Source organism: Molossus molossus, unplaced genomic scaffold (assembly GCF_014108415.1).
Source record: "Molossus molossus isolate mMolMol1 unplaced genomic scaffold, mMolMol1.p scaffold_m16_p_10, whole genome shotgun sequence".
Taxonomy (NCBI): Eukaryota; Metazoa; Chordata; class Mammalia; order Chiroptera; family Molossidae; genus Molossus; species Molossus molossus.
Window position 1 is genome coordinate 108,811,735 of NW_023425345.1, and position 23,385 is coordinate 108,835,119.

Consider the following 23,385-nt stretch of genomic DNA (forward strand, 5'->3'; position numbering starts at 1 on the left):
TCTAGTCCAGTAGCTGCCACCTGTAAATTGACTGAGCCTGGTATTTTTTGGTGGTGGTAGGGGAAGGGAGGATGTGATTTAAACTAAAAATTATGGGAGTATTCTGGTTTTCTCCAAATACCAAGTCATGTATTGTTTAGGACTATATCTGTTTTTTGCAGGTTAAGTTTTTAATTTTTTTCTTCACATTCATAATTATAATTTTATTACTAAGATCATTTCAGAATGCAGTTTTAATGTTGTGAAAAAGTTGTATGTTCGTTGGTAAAAGTAATTCAAATAGTGCATAAAGTTAAAATTCTCCAAAATCCCGTCACTTACCACTTTCTTGTTACCTCTTTAATCATACATAGAGCTAGCTATATGATACTTTTCCTCTGTGATTATGGGCATGTAAAACTTATTGTTTTAAATTTTTTTTGAAAAAGCAAAAAATTAGAAGAAAACCAATTTATTTGTTGTTTCACCTTCTGAAACTTGTTTTATTAATGTCTTGATGCATTATTTTTCAGATTTTAAGACATACCAATTAGAGTTATAAAAACAAAATCATTACATTTATTTATATTATTATGAGTATTTTCTTATGTCATCGATTGGTATTAGAAATCATGGTTTTTAATGTAAGCAATCAGGGGAATGGTTCGGTAAATTTATTTCACTGTTTTAAGTAATGCTGCAGCCAAGTCTCACAGATAAATCACCATGTGACTCCTGTTAGTAGACATTCCAAGTCAGTTTCTTTTTCAATTAACCCTTCATCTGGTATCTTGTTTCACTTACGTCCACCCTTCACAGCTGCTGTTCATGAATCAGGAGGGCTTTAGAAGAGTGGATATGTTAAAGAGAGAAAGCCAAAAGTTAGTAAGCATGGCAGTTGAAACTTTTTTAGGGATTATTATTTTTTCATAACTTTGTTTCATGCAAGATTCCTATTGGCTTATAAAAAGAACATTTAAAATTGTTTAAAACTTGCAAAAGGCAATCAAAATTAAATGAGTAGAAAGTCAAGACCAGAGAAAAAAAGCAATCCTTAAAAATGAGTTATAAGCTTATCTGTATATAATGAATTTGACTTTAGATTTGAAGTGGGATGGAAGTACAGTTCCCTAAGAGGATCTGGTGCCAAAACAGCTCACTTCACCTCAGGGAATTTTTCCTAATTTAAGTAAAAATAAAAATCGGAAAAAAAGTCTCTTGCAAAGCTTCAAATAGGAGACAGTGGATTGAATCCTCAATCCCATGCCCCCAGATGATGCTTGAGTAGATTTTTCACAGCATTCTTTAGCCGTCAGTGTATTTCCAAAAGCTTGGTTTTAGTTTCTTCTTTGAACAGTTCTGACTAATTTAAACAGTGATATATTTTTTTAAATTTACATGACTGTTCTTTCTTGGGGCCCTTAGGACAAAAAGAGCAATTATTGTCTTACAGTTGTCTTAGGGATGTGTCAGATTTCTTTCGTAGGTCTGAAATATGTTATGGGTCTTAGTGATCTGATTTCTCCTATATCTTGAACGTTTTGCTGTTTTATGACTTAAGAAGTATTTCACCATTACTCAGCAGTTCTCAGCTATAATAAAAAAAGTCTAAAATAATAAGGAAGTGGCCCAGCCGATGTGGCCCAGTGGTTGATTGTCGACCCTGCACCAAGAGGTCACTGGTTCGATTCCCGGTCAGGGCACATGCCCAGGTTGTGGGCCTGATACCCAGTAGGAGATGTGCAGAAGGCGGTGGCCAGTCGATGTTCTTAGATTGATATTTCTCTCTCTCTCCCTCTCTTTTCCTCTCTCTCTAAAATCAATAAAGAAAAAAAATAATAAGGAAGTGGAGGAATGATGGAATCACCAACAAGGGTGATATAATAGTGAACTCAGTCACTACAAATGAAATAATTACACTGCTGCTGTTCGTTATTTTTCAGCTTTTGAATTACATTTTCCAAAACATGGCATGATCGTTCAGGAAGCTATGAAGGAAGTCTGGGGATACTATCTTTTAAGCCTTTTTTTTTTTTTAACTTTTTTTGGATCCTATATGGAATTCAGAATTTTTCATTTTGTGCTCATAGTAATGAGAAGAAAATTGCCACGGTAGGACATTTCACAGTGAGAAAACAAACCAGAAGGTGAATGTAAAGAGACAGCACTTCAGGCTATTTAATGATGGTGAAGTCGTTGGGACCTGTGAAATCTGAGAATGAGTTATAGCGGACTATATCCTAAATTATCACAAACAATTCATGAGCAAACAGTAGATTTCCAAAGCCAAAAAGAAAATTCGGCATTCTCATCGCACAGGGAAACTTCACCTTATTATTATGTAACAAGAGTTTGGATCATCACATTTTGATAGAGAATGTTGACAATGTTCATTGTTTTTGATATTCATGCACAAAATTTACACACTACAGCCTATAATTGGATTAATGTCGAGAGCAGTGTGTGCATAGGTGGTTAGAAGGAAATAAATGATGTAGGAATGAAGAAATTGGTTGATTTGACCTTTTTTATTGGTATTTATAAATCTTAATGGATATGTTATTGCATTTATGGAACTAAGAACTTGGCTGTCCTTTAAGAAAATTTTAATCTATCAGTTTTCAAAGATGATACATGACCAAAAGCAACCAGCTTAGTAGTCAGAACCTATTAGAGACAAGCATAATTGCAGATTTGTGCACATTTTGTAGATTCTATGTTTGCAAATTTGCCCCCTTGCTAAAATCTGTCACTCCAAAATCAGAACTGGTGGCACTTTCACAGTCACTCACAGGCAGGTAGGTGCATGCAAAGAATGATGAGTAATATAAATCACCTGGCTCACTTGGTCCCCACTGAGGTCGAACAAGGCAGCTGCATTTGCAGTGCCCTGCCTTCCTGTTTCAGCCTTCACTGCAAACAGCTGTCCTTTCATGATCTCCAGTGATACATTTTCTGCATTTTTGTGTGAAGTGTGGGGTATTCCAAATTATTTTCACAAGATACTGAAATTCTTCCTGTGTCAGTGACTGGGTGATTTCACCTTTTTTAAAAATCCTTACCCGAGAATATTTTTCCATTGCTTTTTCAGATAGAGTGGAAGGGAGAGAGGGAGGGAGGTGGGGGAAGAGAGAGAGAGAGAGAGGAAGATCTATATGAGACAGACACACCGATTGGTTGTTTCCTGCATGACTCTTACTGGGGCTGGGGATCAAACCTGCGACCCAGGTACGTGCCCTTGACTGGCAATCAAACCCGAGACCCTTTGGTCCACTGGCCAATGCTCCTCCAACTTCTGAGCCAAATCAGCCAGGGCTGATTTCACTTTTTACTTTTTCCCTCATCCAAGGATATTTTTCTATTTATCATCAGATAGAGTGGGAGGGACAGAGAAACATCATCGTGAGAGAGACACATCAACTGGTTGCCTCCCCGCACAACCCGACCAAGGCTGGGGATGAACCACAACTGAGGTACATGCCCTTGACCAGAAGTGAACCTGTAACTCTATGGTTTATAGGCCAACGCTCTAACCACTGAGAAAAACTGGCCAGTGCTGGTTTTACTTTTTAAAATGCACCCCACCCTACTGGTGTGGCTCAGTGGATTGAGTGTCAACTGAAAGGTCCCATTTCAATTCCCAGTCAGGGCACATGCCCAGGTTTCAGGCTCAATCCCCAAGGGGGTGTGCTGGAGGCAGCCATTGATGTATCTCTCTCACATTGATATTTCTGTCTCTCTCTAAAACAAGCAATAAAAAATATTAGTCCTGGCCGGTTTCACTCAGCGGTTAGAGCATCAGCCTGCGGTCCAGAGAGACCTGGGTTCGTTTCCCGCTAAGGGCACATACCTCGGTTGTAGTTTGTCCCCGGGCCTGGTTGGTCGTGTGGGTGGCAGCCACTCGATGTGTCCCTTTCATGTCGATGTTTCTCTCTCTTGTCTCTCTCTTCCTTCCACTCTATCTGAACAAAAAATGGGCAAATGTCCTCGGGTGAGGACAACAAATATATATATATTAAAAATAAAAGGCTGTCCCCCCAACTCCCACCCCAGCATAGTGTTGAGGTGCTGTCTTGTGCTCCAGAGGGCAAGGAGGTGGTGATGTGGAGGGTTAGGCACGCCTCACTCAAACATGGAGTGACAGCACTGGTGGCTGTGAGTTTATTGTTTATGAACCAACAGTGTGTGGTGAATGGAGTGTCTGTCAACACACTTAAAACAAGGGAATGTGTTTACCTGTACCTGGTAAAGAATAGAAGGAACTTAACCCTGTTTGCTAATTCAGAGTTTGTGGCAACTTGATAGAAATATGCGTACAACAAATAACAAGAAACGACTATTTACTAACTGAATATGTTCCAGTTACTATTGGAATGTCATCCATTTCAGTATAAATCAGATTCTTGAATAATGTTTTATATCAATCAGCCCATGGTGAAATTGGTTTTGTTGTATGAGGCTTCACTTAAAGTTGCAGAACCTACTGGTGACATTAAGTGAGGACTTAAACTGTATGTACTTTCAAGGCCAGGAAAATAAAGAATAAAAATTGAGCCCTGGCCAGTTTCGCTCAGTGGTTAGAGCATCGGCCTGCGGTCTGGAGAGACCCGGGTTCGGTTCCCGCTAAGGGCATGTACCTTGGCTGCAGTTTGTCCCCGGCCCTGGTTGGGTCGTGTGGGTGGCAGCCACTCGATGTGTCCCTTCACGTCGATGTTTCTCACTCTCTCTCCCTTCCTCTCTCTCCCTCCCACTCTATCTGTACAAAAAATGGAAAAATATCCTCGGGTGAGGATAAAAAAAAAAAGAATAAAAATTGGGTTTGCTGTGTTTAAATTCATATTAAAATTATCTAATGAAGTTCTTTTAATTTTCCCTTTATTCTTATGTACATTTTTACCAAATTACTTAAAATATTAAAATTTTTGTAAGGTTTATTTGACCCAGAAAATAACTATTTTTCTCTGTAGGCTGTGGGTTAATAAAAGCTGGAAGGCACAAGGAAAAGATCCACTAGCAGCAGTTTATCTGATGCTTAGATACCCTGAGCTGGCGGTGAATTCTGTGGTCCAGCCAGATCTGGGAGACTTCCTGACATGGAGCTCCCAGTGCTTTCCTTTTCTGAGTTACTGACAGATGAACGTGCTCTCTGCCAAGGGTCCCCGAGTTGCGTAGGTGAGGCCAGTCTGTTTGCTGTAGAATCCAGGAAGGCAGAAGGGTGCGCTCTGCAGACCTCCAGCAGTCCTGCGTTCACTGCTGCCAGCAGCGTCAGAAACGGCGGGCTGTGCCGAACCCTCTCAGGGGTGAACATATACATAATTCAAAGACTGCTTCTTTATTTGTAACTATTTACGAGAGATGCTGTTGTTAAAAGCCGACCCTGAAATCTTTTTTTCTCTTATGGCCTTTAGTGTATTTTCTGTGGTTTTTTTTGGTCTGTTTCTCACTCTTCCCCACTGGACTGAGCTTGAAAGCATAAATGATACATTATTTATGTTTCTGCACTAAGCATAATACTTGACACTAAGTATTCTGGGTTTCCCTGAATGGTGACCTAGTGAATCTGTGATGAAGAAATCAGTGCACAGATTAAAGTATATATCCAAGTTACTAATTAAGTAGGAAGGCCTCAGCATCTTCCTCAGACTCCTCTGTAGGCCCTATTCTTGCCTTTATTTTAAAATGTTTTAAAATTTATTTTATTTATTTATTTTTTTAGAGAGAGATAGAAACATCAGTGTGAGAGAGAAACATCAGTCAGCTGCCTCTCCTGCGTGACCCTCACTGGGGATCGAGCCTGAAACCCTGACATGTACCCTGATTGGGACTCGAACTGGGACCTCTCAGTCCATAGGACAACGCTCAATCCACTGAGCCACACTGGCTGGGCTGTTCTTGATTTTTAAAAGTAATTATAAATTGTTAAGGAACGTCTATGATGTTCTCCCCACCTTTTTAAATATGTTGGTTAGGCTAGTCATTATTCTCCATTTTTTTAGTAAACTATTTAAAAGTGTGCAGTAAGCACACATACTTCTTTTCATTCTAACAGGTCTCTTCTCAACTACAGAAAAATGTTCATATTATTTTTATTTGAAAACTACAAATTCCACAAAGCATGGAACTACCTAGTCTTCTTAAGAAATAAACCCTAATTCCTGTTTGTCTAAGAAATATTTAAATTAAGTTAGAAATATTTTACAAAGTTTAATAGAAAGCCTATACATTTTTACTGCAGTGTTTGAATTGGTTATTTTTAGAATGAACTCAGCTAGATTATTGAACAGTTGGGAACCTTTATGAAAGGAAAGAGTTATAAAACTATATGATAGCTATGTGACTTTAGTTATAATGCCCACCTTATTTCTCTGGCCATTGTTTTGTGAAACTTTTTCTCTCTCAGCTTGATAAAGATGACATGGTCTACATGGAAGCGTATGACAAGTTGTTGGAGTCCTGGCTGACTTTGGTCCAAGATGACAAACATTTCCATAAAGGCTTTTTTACCCAGCATGCAGTTCAGGTCTTTAATTCCTACATTCAGTGCCACCTTGCTGCTCCAGATGGCACAAGGAATTTGGTGAGTTTTAAGCCAGATTATGATTAAAAATCTGTTTCATTGTAGGCTCTATTTTATCTGTTTTTATCCTCTTGTACATTGTGTACTGCTAGAAATTGGGCTGAGCTTCTTCAGAAGATTTGCTGAGAGCATTAGATAGAGAGCAAAAGAGGCCCCTTATCTAAATGCACCATATCTTGTGGAATGTGGCAAGCAGGAAGATCCACCTGTGTCTTCCTAGTTGTCACATGGTATTAATGACTTCTTGTTTCCAAGGATCATGGATCTTCGCAATGTCAGATCTTTTTAGTGACAGAAGTTAGAGTCCCTTGTGTGGGAGGTGGGTGTGAGTGGGCAGTTAGTCAGTGTGTTTACATATGCGTGCTGTGGGTTTATATCCTTCGCTTCTTTCTCTTCTGTTTCTCCCATTTCCTCCTCTGTTAGCAGTTAGATAGGGGCCCCTAGACAGCGGCACTGAGGGTTGGCTCTGTCCAGCTCCCCTTCAGTGTGGAAGCTGTTTCACAGTGCGACAGAAATGTGTGGCCCAAGGGACGGAAGTGTGCAGCTCGTTACTCATTATTTCTCTCATTGATAACAGACTGCCAATGGTGTGGCCTCTCGTGAGGAAGAGGAAATAAGTGAGCTTCAAGAGGATGACCGAGACCAGTTTTCAGATCAACTAGCCAGTGTAGGAATGCTAGGAAGAGTTGCTGCAGAGCACTGTATACCTCTTCTGACAAGGTACACACAGTCCAGAGAACCCACAGAGCAATCCTCTGCTCACTCTTCCCTGGAGAGTGCTTTATACACCCCCACTCCTATGTACCCAGCACACTGGAGCACTGCAGCGTAGATGGCAGAGAGATTATGGAAATATGATATGAGACATGATTTGACCCATATCAATAAACACTTGTAATAACTAATTTTTAAATGCCTTTGTAAACCTTGATTGTTTGTAAAGCACTATTTTAATTCTGTCATAAACAGTAAATTACAGTTCCTGTAGTGCTGCGGGAACAGTAGTGTACAATAATAATACTTTTGTATATGTGTTTTTGTGCTAACATTTTAATTTACGTTGTCTAATACATGGAAATTATGTTACTCTAGATCTTTGCTTATTGAACATTATGAGGCTGTTTTTTCCTTCTTTCAGTTTATTAGAAGAAAGAGTAACAAGGCTCCACAGTCAGCTGCAGCGACATCAGCAGCAGTTACTTGCCTCACCTGGGTCAAGCACCACTGACAACAAAATGCTTGATGAGCTATATGAAGATATTCACTGGCTTATTTTAGTTACAGGTTGGTTGTTTGTTTCTCTTTAAAATATAATTGCCAGCTGAGCAGTTTAAGCCTTAAAAAAGAAGCTTCATAATAGTCCATACGTAGTATTGGATGAAATTTGGTAACAGTTGCTATGTTACAGCTACAGATATTTTTTTAAAAATACTGGCTAACAACATATTCAGTGCCTGTTACATACCAGATGTTTTATGTGGAGCTCATTGTAGCCCACTGAATTGGTGCTATTATTATTGCTGTCATTAATATAAATGAAGAATTTGAGACTTAGAGAGTTATAAGAAACTAGCCCATGGTTACACTGCTATTAATTTTTGGAGCCAGAATGCAAATCTAGGCCATCTGACTTTTAGAGTCGTCTTCTGTAACCATACTGTTGGTGTTTCTGTATTTTATTATTATTATTATTTTTTAAATATGTTTTTATTGATATTTTAGGGAGAGAGAGAGATGGAAACATCTATGTGAGAGAGAAACATTGATTGGCTGCCTCCTGCATGGCCCATACTTGGGATCAAGCCCACAACTGGGCATGTGCCCTGACCAGGAATTGAACCAGTACCTCTCAGTCCATTGGAGGATGCTCAGTCCACTGAGCCACACTGGCCAGGCAGTGTTTATGTATTTTAAATAAACGGGGAAAATCTTAATTTTTGAAAAGGCATTCCTAAATTTTGACTTTTGATATAGATAATAGTGGTATTCTTATTAACTTTATAGAATATATTACTGAAAATTAAAAGGTAGTAAATTAAAAAGCCTACATGTCAGTGTGAATGATAAAATTGTTGAATAAGACATTTGTCCTTTGTTTTTTTTCAGAGTTAATTATCTAAGAAATAGAAAGTTTCTTCTCATCAAACTTGAAATAACATTAAATTTATAATTTACATTTACATCAATTTATATGATATATATAAATCAAATAAAACAAAACATTTATAGTGCAATTTGATAAATGTAGATTTGTTAAGTGTTCATTTTTAATTCTTTTTAAACTGAAGGCTACCTCTTAGCTGATGATACTCAGGGAGAGACTCCGCTAATACCTCCAGAAATAATGGGATATTCCATTAAGCACTCATCTGAAGTTGACATTAATACAACACTTCAAATATTGGGATCTCCAGGAGAAAAGGCTTCTTCCATCCCAGGGTACAACAGAACAGATTCTGTGATTAGGTAATATGAACTCTATAGCTGTGCTCTTGTAATTTATTTTGTGTTATTAAGTTCTAAGTTGATGGGTAGATGACTCGAGTGATAGGCACGTTATAAATCTGATACATGAAATAAGATAAAACTTGGAGAAGCCTTGAAATAAACAAGGACGGCAATAACTCAGTATATTTAAGCAATGCCACTCTGGTGAGATTGATAGCCATACCCAGTACTGAGGAGAACAAGCGTCCAGTTATTCTGAATACAGGGAGCCTTTGAGGGGACATTTGCTCTAATGCACTGTGATCATATCCCTGTCCGCCAGAAAGCAGTACTGATGTGGGTACAAGAAACAGAAGAGGAGATTCTCAGAGACCAGATGCAGGTTACCTGCACTCATTGTCCATTGAGCTAGCACTGCACGTCGACGTCTTTCTAAGGAGGACAGGTCCTAGCTTATCAGACACCAGTGCTTATCCTGAGCTTGTGAGACTCGAAAGCCCTGTCAGTGAAGATACAAGACTGTGTGCCTCAAATGAACTCACTTTTGCCCTGGCCAGTCTGGCTGAGTGGTTGAACATCAGCCCTCAGACTGAAGGGTCTCTGGTTCGATTCTCGGCCAAGGGCACATACCTGGGTTGCAGGTTCGATCCCTGGCCCTGCTGGAGTCATGTGGGAGGTAACCAATTGATGTGTCTCTCTCACATCTGTGTTTCTCTCTCTCCCTCCCTCCCTTTCACTGTATCTAAAAATTAATGGAAAAATATCCTCAGGTAAGGATGAACAAAAACATAAAATAGTAAAATAAAAAAGAAAGAATTCACTTTGATTTTCCTAATAGTAATGGCAGCTTCTTCATTAGTTCTTTTTTGTTTGTTTGTTTGTTTTCCATTGATCTGTAGAGAGAGTGGAAAGGAAGGAGGGAGGAAGAGAGACAAACAGCATGAGAGAGAGAGATCAATTGGTTGCTTCTTGCACGTACCCCAACTGGGGCCGGGGGTCAAACCTGCAACCCAGGTACATGCCCTTGACTGGGAATCGAACTCGTGACCCTTCAGTGTTCGGACCAACGCTCTAACCACTGGGACACACTGGCCAGGTCTTCACTACTTCTTCATGGTGACATTAAGGAGGGATAAACCTGAACTAAACGTCCTAAGAGTGAACTTGAAAATAGCATCTTAAATTTTAATATATTTAGATTTAGGTTGCAGGCAGATGTCAATAATGAAATAACATTGATTTTTGTCAGTGCAAAATCAGTAACTCAAACAGGGTGCTGTCCCCCTTATTCTTTTTATCTTAATGCCAAAACACATGCATATCACTTAGGCCTGTGCAGTTAGTAGAGAATATGATGTTTTAAAAATTGAACTCATAAGCTAATACCAAGGAAATGTTTGGGAATTTATTTCTTTATTGTTACATTCTCTTGTTTGAAATAAAATACCAATGCTTTATTAGAAACATTTTCTCTTTTCCTTTCAGGATGACTGTAGGCCTAGGGTTAAGTGTCTGAAAATCATTACTATTGCTTTGGTTTGATTCATGGTTAATGTTATTTCAAGGGCAGTTCATTTCAGGATGCTGTCACATGATGGTCTTTGTCATATTTCTTGTCTGGGCAGTACCATCAGGAATGCTTTCCTTATGTTTTCAGTGCTTTTTCAGTTTTTGCCAGTCCCAGGTATCACTGTGGGAGCAAAACATTTTGGTATCTGAGAGCACAGACTATGGAGGGATGAGATGAGAGTTGGAACAACCACTGAAAAATCACCAATTTTTTTTTAGATCGAAGAATTTAATGTGAAATTGAATGGTATGTAAGAGAGATATTCCTTATTTGATTGAAAGTTAATTTACATTCCTTGAAGTTATTTGACAAATCATTACTTCATACCTCCTACGTATCAGGCCTGTTCTAGGCATTTGGGAGACATTGGTGAGCAGAGTAGACAAATTGCTCCCCTTTGAAGCTCCCTGTACGGGAGAGACAATAAATAAGTTAATTGTGTCGTGTGTCAGGAGACCATAAATGCTGTGGTAAGAAGTTGAGCAGGTTTGGGGATCATGAGTGCAGATTCGGGGACTGCCTGAACTTCTAAGCAGGGCACTTGGTGTTGGCTCTTGTTAGAATGTGTCTGGTGAGCCGAGGCTTGAGGTTGGTGCGTGGCCAGGAAGGCCAAGGAAGAGCCTCACAACCGTGAACAGCTGATGCCAGGCCCCACCGCAGGCAGCCGTCTAGCAACAGCAGGAGCCTTGGGTGGAGCAGAGTTAGGAGGAATTGTGTAGCAGATGGAGTTAGAGGGAGAACAGAGGCGAATTAGTGAAGTCTGGGCCTTTGTAGTATCTGCACTGTCTGGAGTGGGTGCTCTTGTAGGGTTATGAGCAGAAGGTACCGAACTTGCACTGAGGATGAACTTCCAGGGGTAGAGGTGGGAGCAGGGAAACCAGTGAAGAGGCTAGTTGCTGTCATCCAGAGATAGATGCTGTCCAAACCGGAGTGATAGATAGTGATAATGATAGAGAAGTTAAAGAAAGCTCTCTTGGGTTCACTGTGCTGACTTTTGGTTTATGAAATGCAAACATAATCCAAGAATTTCCGTAATACCAAGACTGGAATATATGGGACACATATGCTGTCTGAAGTGTAAAATATGTTCAGATAGCATGCTGACGAGCTGATGTAGGATGAGGGCACCAGTCTTGGGATAGGAACAACCAAAACAATACTGTAACATTATCATCAGTTGTTTTAGCTTCTCTACACGCTGAGGTCTGAGAACACAGTAGAATCCTGATAGAGCGATGGAGGAGGACCGAGGGAGGGCTCCTTGGAAGAGGTGGCATTTAAACGGATGGTGGGGGAATGAATGGGAGTTTGCAGCATACAGAGGAAGGGAAGAGTATTCTGGGCACTGACAGCAGCCTAGCAAGGGCCCAGAAGTGAGAGGAGGCTTGTGTGCACACATGAGGGGACAGGTGTTTGCTGAAGGTGGAGGTGGGCTGTGGACTGGGTAGTGAAATTGGAGTAAAAGTGTTGAAAAAGGTTTGAAACAGAAAAGTGAGCGAATCAAATTGTTTCATTAGAGGATTGCAGTGTGGAAGCTGAATGTGAAGGATGGTTGGTAAGTTAGGAAGCATTTCCATTACAGAGTAAAGCTGGGAAGGGCAGGTAGGTGACAGATGTTTCAGGAGCAGCTCTTGGGGATGGGTTGATCGAGGGTGGTGAGGAGAAAGACAGGAATGAGGATACGCTCCCGGGAGCCCAGGTTCATCTGCCTGTGGTACTTTTCATAACCTTGCTTCCAATTTACAAAAAAAGCACAAAACTGTTTCTTGTTCCAAGTCTCACTGTGGTGGTTGGCAGGGGTGTACAAACCTGTGGAGTGCCGGATGGTGGCATTGCGTCTGTGCCTGGGCAGTGGGCCGCCTGGAGTCTGACCAGTCAGGAGGCTTCCAGTCCTTTGCCTTAAATAACCCTGAAGGGTGACTTAATAAAGTGATTATTAAAAATTGTTTTTGGTGGTAGAGCTCTGTGATTTTTGGCATATAACTGGCAGAAGTTTAAATAATTGAGGGCTCTGCTATTTTTAAAATGTCTTCCATTTACTTGGTTTATCTATTAAAAGGAAAGATGAGCCACATTATACTCAACTATGTCTTATTCTAGCAATAAGTAATATTTTTTCATAGATTCATAAGGCTGATTTGGAAAAATAAAATTTTGTATTTATATTTAATAATTTAAATGTTTTATATTTTGCACAATTGTGTACTAATAATTATTGTAATAACTCAATACAGGAGATATTTTAAAAGTCTTATGATCATTGGAAATTGTATAAAATTATATATTTTTTAAAAAATTTTTTCCTTTATTTTAGAGAGAGGTAGAGAGAGATGGAAACATTGATGAGAGAGAACATCAATTGGCCACCTCCTGCATGTCCCCCAGTGGGGTTTTGGCCCACAACCTGGGCATGTGTCCTAACCAGGAATTGAACCAGCAACCTTTTGGTGCATGGGTTGATGATCAACCACTGAGTCTCACTGGCTGGGCTAAAATTATATTTTAATAGCTAGAGATAATTGTTTCAGAGAAGTATATTGTATGATTAAAGTGAATATAAAATGTATTAGGATAATAGTCTGCAGAGGAATTAAATAAAAATAAAAATTTAAGGACCTGGCTGATTCAGCTCAGCGGTTAGAGCATTGGCCTGTGGACCAGAGAGCCCCAGGTTCAGTTCCCACTAAGGGCATGTACCTTGGTTGCAGTTCGTCCCTGGCCCCGTTGGGGTTGTGTGGGTGGCAACCACTCGATGTGTCTCTCTCACATCAATGTTTCTCTCTCTCTCTTCCTCCCTCTCTATCTGAAGATAAATGCAAAAAAAAAAAAAAATCCTTGAATGAGGATAAAAAAAAATTTGAGAAAAAGAAACAGTGTAAAGTTTCCAACTGTTAGAAACTTGTTTATTTTTCAAATGGACGATGGTGAGTATCATAACACTGTGCTAATTAAATTCCAGTGCATAAATTTAAATCGCTACTCTATTCCAAATTGTGTTATTAAAACTATTCACTTTTAAAATTTTTTCTAGATTTCTTTGTTTTAGAGAAGAACAACTTCTTAAAAGCATCAAATTCTATCTTACCAAAACTATTTTTTCTTATGGGGAAAATTTGATATATCAACTTAAAAGTATTGTGAAGTTGTTAGGATATTATTGTTTACATGCACCCTAAAATAATTTTATTAAAAGTTTGAGCACTGGTGGTGAAAAAGAAGAGGTTCTGGGGACAAAACCTTAGAAACCACCTGTTTATAGAAGGGGTCAGAGGAGAGGAGCATGTCATTACCTAGGGAAGAGTAAGAAACAGATTAGGAAACATATGGTGCAGGGGAAGACGTTTCAAAAGGGTGGAGTGGTCAGTAGTATCTGGTATTTCTGGGACATTCAGCTAGATAAAGAACTGAAATGTCCATAAGATTTCATCACAAGGAGACAGTTCAGTCGTCTTGAGAGCAGTAGGGACAGTAGAAGACAAACTTCCTGTGATTAGACCCCTTTCTTGGCACTGATATTCACAAAATGGTGTGGTGATGAGTTCTTTCAATCAAATCTTTGCTGCTTTGTCTTTTTGCTAATGTCAAGTTAAATATGTATCACTTCTGCTTCTGTGTTCCCCTAACCCCTCACTGGAACAGGCTTTTTATTTATCTGCAGGCCGGGCTGTGTTGTGAACACACAGCCATGTGAATCATGTACTGTAGGAGAAGACATTGTGTACACCATGTAGGTAATTTTTCTAGCAAGATATTTATAATACCATTAAGAATCAAGCTTGTTAGCAAATGAATAGGTCTGTCAGATTTATTTTTAATCCTCACCAAAGGATATGTTGATTGATTTTTTTATTTTATTTTATTTTTAGAGAGAGAGAGAAACATTGATGTGAGAGAAACATCGATTGGTTGCCTTCTGTAAGGGACCTGACAGGGGATTGAACCCAAAACCGAGGTATGTGACCTGACCAGGAATCAAACCTGCAGCCTTTTTGATGTATGGGATGATGTTCCAACCAACTGAGCCATTCTGCTGAGACAGGACTATCAGATTTAGAGATAGGCCCTGGCCGGTTTGACTCAGCGGTTGGAGCGATGGCCTGCGGACTAGAGAGTCCTGGGTTCGGTTCCCGCTAAGGGCACATAACAAAAAAAAAATTAATCAGATTTAGAGATAGGAGTCAATATTCAAAACATTCTGAATTAAATAACATTATTTAAATAACATTAAATAAGTTAATTACCAGACCCTGCACTATAAAATGACCAATGTATTATCAAAACAAACAGTGCTAACCATGGTGGTGTTAAGTAATGATGATGTGCTGAAGAATTTAACATCTGTTCTGAACTTTAAAAATTTTTAAAAAATAAGTCTTCATTGATTTGAGAGAGAGAAAATCATCAATGTATGAGAGAAACATCAATTGGTTGCCTCCTGACCAGGGATCTAACCCGCAACCTGGGCATGTGCCCTGACTGGGAATCAAACCAGTGACCTTTGGTGCATGGGATGCCACTAAACTAACTGAGCCATACCAGCTTGAACTTGAATTTTACATGTTTCTCCATTTGAATCTGAAAAATCTTTTTAGACAGTAAAGCAGGTACAACTTCAACAGAAGGATGTCCCTGGCCACAACTCCTCTCCCTTTCTTTATCTTTATTTATCTTGTTTGCTGCTTCCTGAAAGGTTAGCCACAAGTGGGGTATTTGTCTACAATCTTATTAATGAACATTTCAAGTATGACCTGACTTAAATCCAGAGTTGGGAAACAAAAAGGGGCTCTTATGAAGAACATAACTAATAAAAAGATCAAAGAATAAATGACTTCTTTTTGTACCCGTAGGCTGTTATCTGCCATTCTCAGAGTTTCCGAAGTTGAGTCTCGAGCAATAAGAGCAGATCTCACTCACCTGCTAAGCCCTCAAATGGGCAAAGACATTGTTTGGTTTCTAAAGCGCTGGGCAAAGACTTACCTTCTGGTGGATGAGAAGCTATATGATCAGGTCAGAATGTAAAATTGTTTAACTTCATTTGGATTTATGATTATGGCGATTGTAGAAATGTGAACACTTTCTTAGAGATTTCCTCATCAAAATGTGACTAAGAGCTGACCATTTTCCACATTGAAGAGGACTATATTAATGGCATGCTATTTTAATAACTTTTCTTAAGGCACGTCATTTGATTCAGCATATTTTAATGAATATAAAGTTACAGATTACTGTTTGACAATGAATTAATTTATGTTCATTGTATTTGGTGTAAATATGTTAGTGTGTTAGGAACAGAACAATTAAAACTAACAGGAAAATTACTTTGGGAAACGTAAGTGGATTGAAGATATATATATTTTTTTAATTTACAGCTATGAATTTATAAAATTGATGTAAGCAATAACTTCATATGTAGATGCTAATTTCAGTTTGATTTTTCTATAGATTCTTTCTTTCTGGCCTAAAAAATTGATTTTCTTTTTAAGATAAGTCTGCCATTCAGTACAGCATTTGGAGCAGATACTGAGGGTTCTCAGTGGATTATTGGCTACCTCTTACAGAAAGTTATCAGCAACCTCTCAGTGTGGAGTAGTGAGCAGGACCTTGCAAGTGACACTGTGCAACTCCTTGTCACTTTGGTGGAAAGAAGAGAAAGGTAAGCTGATTGTAAGAGCCATGCTATGTGTGTGCGATCAACTTGCTTTTTATTTATTTTTAATTTTATTTTTTTAATCCTCACCCAAGGATATTTTTCCATTTATCTTCAGATGGAGTGAGAAAGAGGGAGGGAGAGAGAGAAAGAGAGAGAAACATCAATGTGAGAGGGACACATTGATTGGTTGCCTCACCCACGACCTGGACCAGGCCCGGGACTGAACTGCAATCAAGGTATGTGCCCTTGACTGGAATCGAACCCGAGACTCTTTGGTCTGCGGGCTGATGCTCTAACCACTAAGCCAAACCAGTCAAGGCTCAGCTTGCTTATTAGTGTAGACTTTGCAAGTGGCAAGCAATGGAGCATTGTGTTTAAAAAACAATGTCATGCCCAGCCAGTGTGCCTCAGTGAATTGTGTGTCGTCCCATGGACCTAGATATAGGTCCTGGTTCAATTCCCGGTCAGGGCACATGCTCAGGTTGGGAGCTCAGTCCCCAGTGGGGGGTGTGCAGGGGGCAGACAATTGATGTTTCTATCTCTAAAAAAAAAAAAATCAATAAAAACATTTTTAAAAAACCAAACAATGCCATGTTACTGTTACAAGTGCAAATAAGGCTTTCCTGTGTTACAAGTGAGGGTTGCATTGACTTCAAAGACTCGGCATTAAGTAGTTTATGAGTAATGTTCATGTTTAATTTAGTAATTTATTCATAAATGAAAGTTATAAAAAACTTTAATATAAAATAATATCATTTGATTTTTCAGGTATCCTATTAGTATTATCCCATTTTATAGATAAGAAAAACTGGTAATTTAAAAATAATTTAATTTTGCAAAGTAAAATTTTTAGTGCTTTCTACAACAAATTCTGGAAATGTTTTCATTTTTCTTACTGCATAGGAATACGATTATTATTACAAGTCATTGGCTACTATTTATTGACTTTTTTATAATATATTAGCTACTGTTCCAAGCGTTTTATATAAAGTATCTCATTTAATCATATAAGTCTCAGCCATGAGATTTGGGGTTGTTATTACTGTTGTTATCCCTGTTTTATAGATTAGGAAACTGCTAAATAAGAGAGAGTAAATACATTTTACATTGTCAGATTGCTAATGGGATTTAAATGCAAGCTTGTAGGACTCCAAAGTCTGTGCCCAGTTTTCTGTACGTTTGTATTGATTAAGTCCAGCCACCTTCCATTTGTTTACTTAGCATACATATGGTATAAGTAGTACATCTTTCTTTTGTTGTCTCTGCCCACAGGGCAAATCTGGTAATCCAGTGTGAAAATTGGTGGAATTTAGCCAAGCAGTTTGCGAGCCGAAGCCCTCCTCTGAATTTTCTGTCCAGTCCGGTGCAAAGGACGCTGATGAAGGCTCTTGTCCTGGGAGGTTTTGCACAGATGGACACAGAAACCAAGCAACAGTATTGGACCGAGGTAATAGCCTGATTCTGATTGCACCCTCTGGTGGAACTTTGTTGTTTTTATCTGTGTGTTGCCATAAAATAGTCTGTGGAGACAAACATCGGTCATCGCTTTTCTGATATATTTCCCTCATTATGTATAGGTTGAAGCTTATTATTTTATTTATTTTATTATTATTATTATTTTATCCTCACCCTAGGACATTTTTTCCATTTTTATTCAGATAGGGAGGGAGGGAGAGAGAGAGAGAAACATCGACGTGAAAGGGACACATCGAGTGGCTGCCACCCGCGCAACCCAATGAGGGCCGGGGACAAACTGCAACCGAAGTATGAGCCCTTAGCGGGAACCGACCCCGGGTCTCTCTGGACCGCAGGCCGACACTCTAACCGCTGAGCCAAATCACCCAGGGCGAAGCTTATTATTTTATTAATATCATCTTATGATTTGTTTGTATCTGCTTGTGATGACACTGAATATTAATTATCACTTTTTCTGCAGTTTTTTTTTTTCCCCAACTCAAATGAGAACCTGAACTGGTTCTTATTTCTTCTTTATTAAGAATCAGTGAAGTGTTCTTTTGTCTTGAACAAGGAGATGCGAATTAACCACTGTATTAGTTTGCTAAGTAAGGCTGCTGTAACAGAACACCACATATTTAGTGGCTTAAACAACAGAAATGTATTGTCTCGTGGTTCTGGAGGCTGGAGGTCTGAGGTCAGGCTGCAGGGGAGAATCTGGTCCAGGCCCTGCCTGACTTCTGGGGCTTGGCTGGCCATCCTCAGCATCCCTTGGCCTGGAGACACACCACTCACCTCTGGGCTCATCTTCACGTGAGTCTCCATGTTCGCGTGCTGTGTTCAAGTTTCCCTCTGTATGAGGACACCATTCGTACTGGATCAGGGGGTCTACCCTGATCTTAATCTAACCGATTCTATCTATAAACAACCTGTTTCCTCATAAGGCCATGATCTGAGTTTCTATGGGTTTGGACCTCAACATACCAATTTTGGGGGACATAATTCAGCCCATAACAACCATGATGGACATTTCTTCATCTAATAAGCTTTTAAATCAGGAGCCAAGACTTGGCGTTGTATGTAAGCTGTCAGCCCATCATCTTTTTGATGAGAAGGGACAGACATTAGGCAGTTGTGACTTCAGAACCAGAAGAAAAGCCAGACTGAGCATGTGTTTATCATTGAAATAATTGTGTTATTATATGTGCAGCTTTCAACAGAGTTAAGACAGTATCTTCATGAATGTGCCCATTGACTCTCATACTCGGGGCAGGAATGAGTGTCCAACATTGTGTTCTGTCCTAAGTGGGGTTGGAGAGGAGAAAACAGTCAAGAGCTTGTATTGGGCTTGACTGTGTAGAACAGGGTTTGGCAAACTGTAGCCCACAGACCAAATCTAGCCTGCTGTCTGTTCTTACAAAGTTTTAGTGAAACACATTCCTCTCAGTTGTTTGTTTGTTGTCTGTCGTTGTGTCTGAGTTCCAGGACAGTCATTACGGAGTAGTTGGGCCAGAGGTGGTGTCCTGCCAAGTCTAAAATGTTTATCCTCTGGCCCTTTATACAGGCGGGGCAAAAGTAGGTTTACCGTTATTCATATGGAAAATAACACAATACTTAATAAATAATAATACAAGAATAAACTGTTTTGTGTACTCAGAACTGCCACCTACTTTTGCCCACCCCTGTAGAAAATAGTGTCAGTCCCTAATGTGGAAGCTTAATGTTTTATTGGAAAGAGATGAAGGAAGTGGCCAAGTTCTGTGGATGGCATTAAAGTTGTGTTCTGTGATTTGTGTGATTTCCTTCTTTTCTTCCCTCTCTCTCTCTCGAAGCTAAATTACTTAAGGAAGTGAGATGTTGGCATGCACTTAATGTTTTTCCATAACGTGTAATTTTTGTTTTACTGAGATGTAATTGACATACATCACTGTATATATTTAAGGTGTATAGCATAAATGATTTGACTTACATATAATGTGAAATCATTATTGCAGTAAGTTTAGTTCTCATCCATCATCTCATATCGATGCAATAAAAAAAGGAAAAGGATTAAAACATTTGTTTCCTTGTGGTAACCAGGGTCCACTCAGACAGCATCCCTGTATGTCCTGCAGCGCCACTGTAGTCGGCGTGTGCTTCACGTCCCTCGAGCTTGTTTTTCTTATAGTGGGAGTTTGCCTTTGGACCACCTTTTCCAAATCCCTGTTCCCACTCCCACCTTTGGAAACAGCAGAACTTTTCCTGTGCGTTTGTTGTTTTTTTTATCCTCACCTGAGGACATTTTTCGATATTTTGTTCAGACAGAGTGGGAGGGAGAGAGAGAGAGAGAGAAACATCGACGTGAAAGGGACACATCGAGTGGCTGCCACCCACATGGCCCAACCAGGGCCGGGACAAACTGCAACTGGGGTACATGCCCTTAGCGGGAACCAAACCCGGGTCTCTCTGGACCTCAGGCCGACGTTCTAACCGCTGAGCCAAACTGGCTAGGGCTGGTGTTTTGTTTTAACAATAGATTCCACATATATATGAGATCATACAGTGTTTGTCTTTCTCTGTCTGACTTATTTCCCATAATACCCTCAAAGTCCATCCATGTTGTCTCAAAAGAGGATATTTTGTTTTAATTTTTTCTGGCTGAATAGTATTTCGTTGTGTATATACACCATCGCTTTCTTTATCCCTCCTCTATCGATGGACACTTAAACTTAGGCTGTGTCCACATCTAGGCAATTGTAGATAATGCTGCTGTAGACACATGGGTGCAGATATCTTTTCAAATCACAGCCACGCTGGAGGCCCTGTGTGGCATTGCCGAGGCCACCCAGATTGACAACGCCACAATCTTTTGTAATTTCTTTTTTTTTTTTATCCTCACCTGAGGATATTTTTCCATATTTTGTACAGATAGAGTGGGAGGGAGAGAGAGAGAGAAACATCGACGTGAAGGGACATATCGAGTGGCCGCCACCCGCACGACCAACCAGGGCCGGGGACAAACTGCAACCGAAGTACGTGCCCTTAGCGGGAACCGAACCTGGGTCTCTCCGGACCGCAGGCTGACGCTCTAACCGCTGAGCCAAACCGGCCAGGGCTGTAATTTCTTAATAGACTTCCTTCCCAATTGCATTGGATTGATGGAAGTTTACAAAAATACCACAGAGACTGTCAATCTCATAATAGAAGTTTTTGTTGAAGTTGCACATAAACACACAAACAGATATTCAAATTAGTGTTTTCATTTCCTCTCAATATGTACCCAGAAGTGAAATTGCTGTGTCATGTAGTAGTTCTACTTTTAATTTTTTGAGAACCCTCCCTATTATTTTCTGTAGTGGCTGCACCAGTTCACAATCCTACCAGCATTGCACAAGGGTTTGCTTTTTCTCCACATCCTCACCAGCATTTATCTCTTGTCTTTTTGATAACGGCCATTCTAGTGGGCGTGAGATGATGTCTGCCTCATGTAGAAGTTGTGATGGCCCTCAAAATGGGAAACAGCATATGGCTCAGATATTCTTTGTTTTCTGTGCTTTTTTTCTACCTTCCAACAATTGAAAATTTTTTGGAAATTGACTATCCTATTTGAGGAAATAAAGTTGAAGAAATAAATAAGGTATGTGAATCAGCCTTTTAGAAAATCCATGCTTTGTTTTTGTAGGTTCTTCAGCCACTGCAGCAGCGGTTCCTAAGGGTGATCAATCAGGAGAACTTCCAGCAGATGTGCCAGCAGGAGGAGGTCAAGCAGGAGATCACCGCCACGCTTGAGGCCCTGTGTGGCATTGCCGAGGCCACCCAGATTGACAATGTCGCAATCCTTTTTAATTTCTTAATGGACTTCCTTACCAATTGCATTGGATTGATGGAAGTTTACAAAAATACCCCAGAGACTGTCAATCTCATAATAGAAGTTTTTGTTGAAGTTGCACATAAACAGATATGCTATCTTGGAGAGGTGAGCACTTTCTAATTTTATCCCTTCAGGATTAAAACTCCTTAAAGCTATAACAAAATAGTAGGACATTCCTCAAATTTTTTTTTTTTTTTAAATCCTCACCCGAGGACATTTTTTCCATTTTTTATTCAGATAGAGTGTGAGGCAGAGAGAGAGAGAGAAACATCGACGTGAAAGGGACACATCAAGTGGTTGCCACCCACACGACCCAACCAGGGCCGGGGACAAACTGCAACTGAGGTACGCGCCCTTAGCGGGAACTGAACTTGGGTCTCTCTGGCCGACGCTCTAACCGCTGAGCCAAACTGGCCAGGGCTGGACATTCCTCAAATTTAATGAAGATTATCTGAATTTTTTTATGCCTCCAAAGGGTTTTTCAAAAAGACTGTTTTCAAAAGAACTCATAATTGAATGAACACAAATTCTTGGCTTAAAAACATTTGAATACTCAGTAATTTCTTTGGGCTAATATGTTATTAAATCAAACTCATTCACATAAGGAATATTTGATGAAACAAATGAGTTATGGTAGAGAACTTGAACCAATTTCTCTGTGGTAGAACCCTAAGGCCTAAAATTTTAAATGTCAGTCTGTATGTTTTGTTTTGTAAACCAGATGAGTGTTTAGACACACTGAGTTCTTTTATATTCAGCAAGCAAAGATGTACTTTTTGTTCCATTGAATTATTCAGAAAGCTCTTTAAAAACAACCTTAAATATATATTTGTATTTGTTAGCAGATTAGCTTAAATCTTGTCCAAATCATTTAATATAGGCTCCTGATTTGTCATTTAAAAAATTAGATCAAAGGAGCTTGCTCAAAAGTGAGGCTGTATTTAAATATCAAAAATGTGGCCACAGGTAGGTAGTGTAGAGGGTGCTGCAGTGCCATTCTTGCGGCCCAGAGGCCGTTCTCTGGTACGCGGTGTTTTTGCAAGTTGTACTATTTAAAACTTAAAATCAGTATTGAGGTGGAACAGCAGCAGTAGAGTAATTCTGTCGCCAAAATCTTATTTTCTCTAGTCAAGTGAATAAAAAAATTGGATGTCAAATTTTATTGCTCATATTTTAACCATAAATAATTAGTGTGTAATTTTTATTTTTTTGTTAATGTTTTAATGTAGTGTAAAACAAGTATTTGAGATCTGTTGGGATTTAGAGTAAATTTATTAGATTATATTTTTTAATTTATTTAATATTTATATTTGTTTTAGTAGCATAATTTCTGCCTGTTTTCTTACAGTCCAAAGCGATGAATTTATATGAAGCTTGCCTCACTTTGCTGCAAGTGTATTCTAAGAATAACCTGGGGCGGCAGAGAGTAGACGTCACAGCCGAGGAGGAGCAGTACCAGGACCTGCTCCTTATTATGGAACTTCTCACCAACCTCCTGTCCAAAGAGTTCATCGACTTCAGTGATACAGGTTGGGTATAAACTTTGTCGTTACTGTTGCTTTTATTAAAGCAAAGGATATTTATGCTAAGTGAAATCTTAAGAGGAAGTTTACTTTACAGAATAGATGAAAGTGTCATCTGTGTGGTCATTGTAAAGTGAATCTTAGAAGGGACCCCCACCCTTCCTGCTTGGCTTTCCTCTTGTAAGAAGAGTAAAATCTTCCATCTGTTAGGTTCTAATAAATGCCAGCCACTATTCCTATCACAGGCGTGAAGTGGGTACCACTGTTATTCATTTTGTAGATGAGGAAACAGATGCTAGTAAGTTGCAGGACAGATTCACATCCCAGAACCAG

The 23,385-nt window shown here is 39.4% G+C and overlaps 1 protein-coding gene across 12 annotated transcripts in view; it reads left to right on the top strand.

Moving 5' to 3' along the window:
* Window positions 1–23,385, top strand: part of XPO4 (exportin 4) — a 121,428-nt gene that overhangs the window by 87,411 nt on the left and 10,632 nt on the right. For all 12 annotated transcript variants that reach the window (XM_036251073.1, XM_036251071.1, XM_036251084.1 and 9 more), the window contains 9 exons: window positions 6,380–6,556; window positions 7,134–7,276; window positions 7,695–7,840; window positions 8,845–9,022; window positions 15,422–15,581; window positions 16,058–16,227; window positions 17,497–17,671; window positions 21,341–21,634; window positions 22,878–23,058. In XM_036251073.1, the coding sequence (XP_036106966.1) occupies window positions 6,380–6,556; window positions 7,134–7,276; window positions 7,695–7,840; window positions 8,845–9,022; window positions 15,422–15,581; window positions 16,058–16,227; window positions 17,497–17,671; window positions 21,341–21,634; window positions 22,878–23,058 (1,624 nt within the window). The remainder of the gene's footprint in view (window positions 1–6,379; window positions 6,557–7,133; window positions 7,277–7,694; window positions 7,841–8,844; window positions 9,023–15,421; window positions 15,582–16,057; window positions 16,228–17,496; window positions 17,672–21,340; window positions 21,635–22,877; window positions 23,059–23,385) is intronic.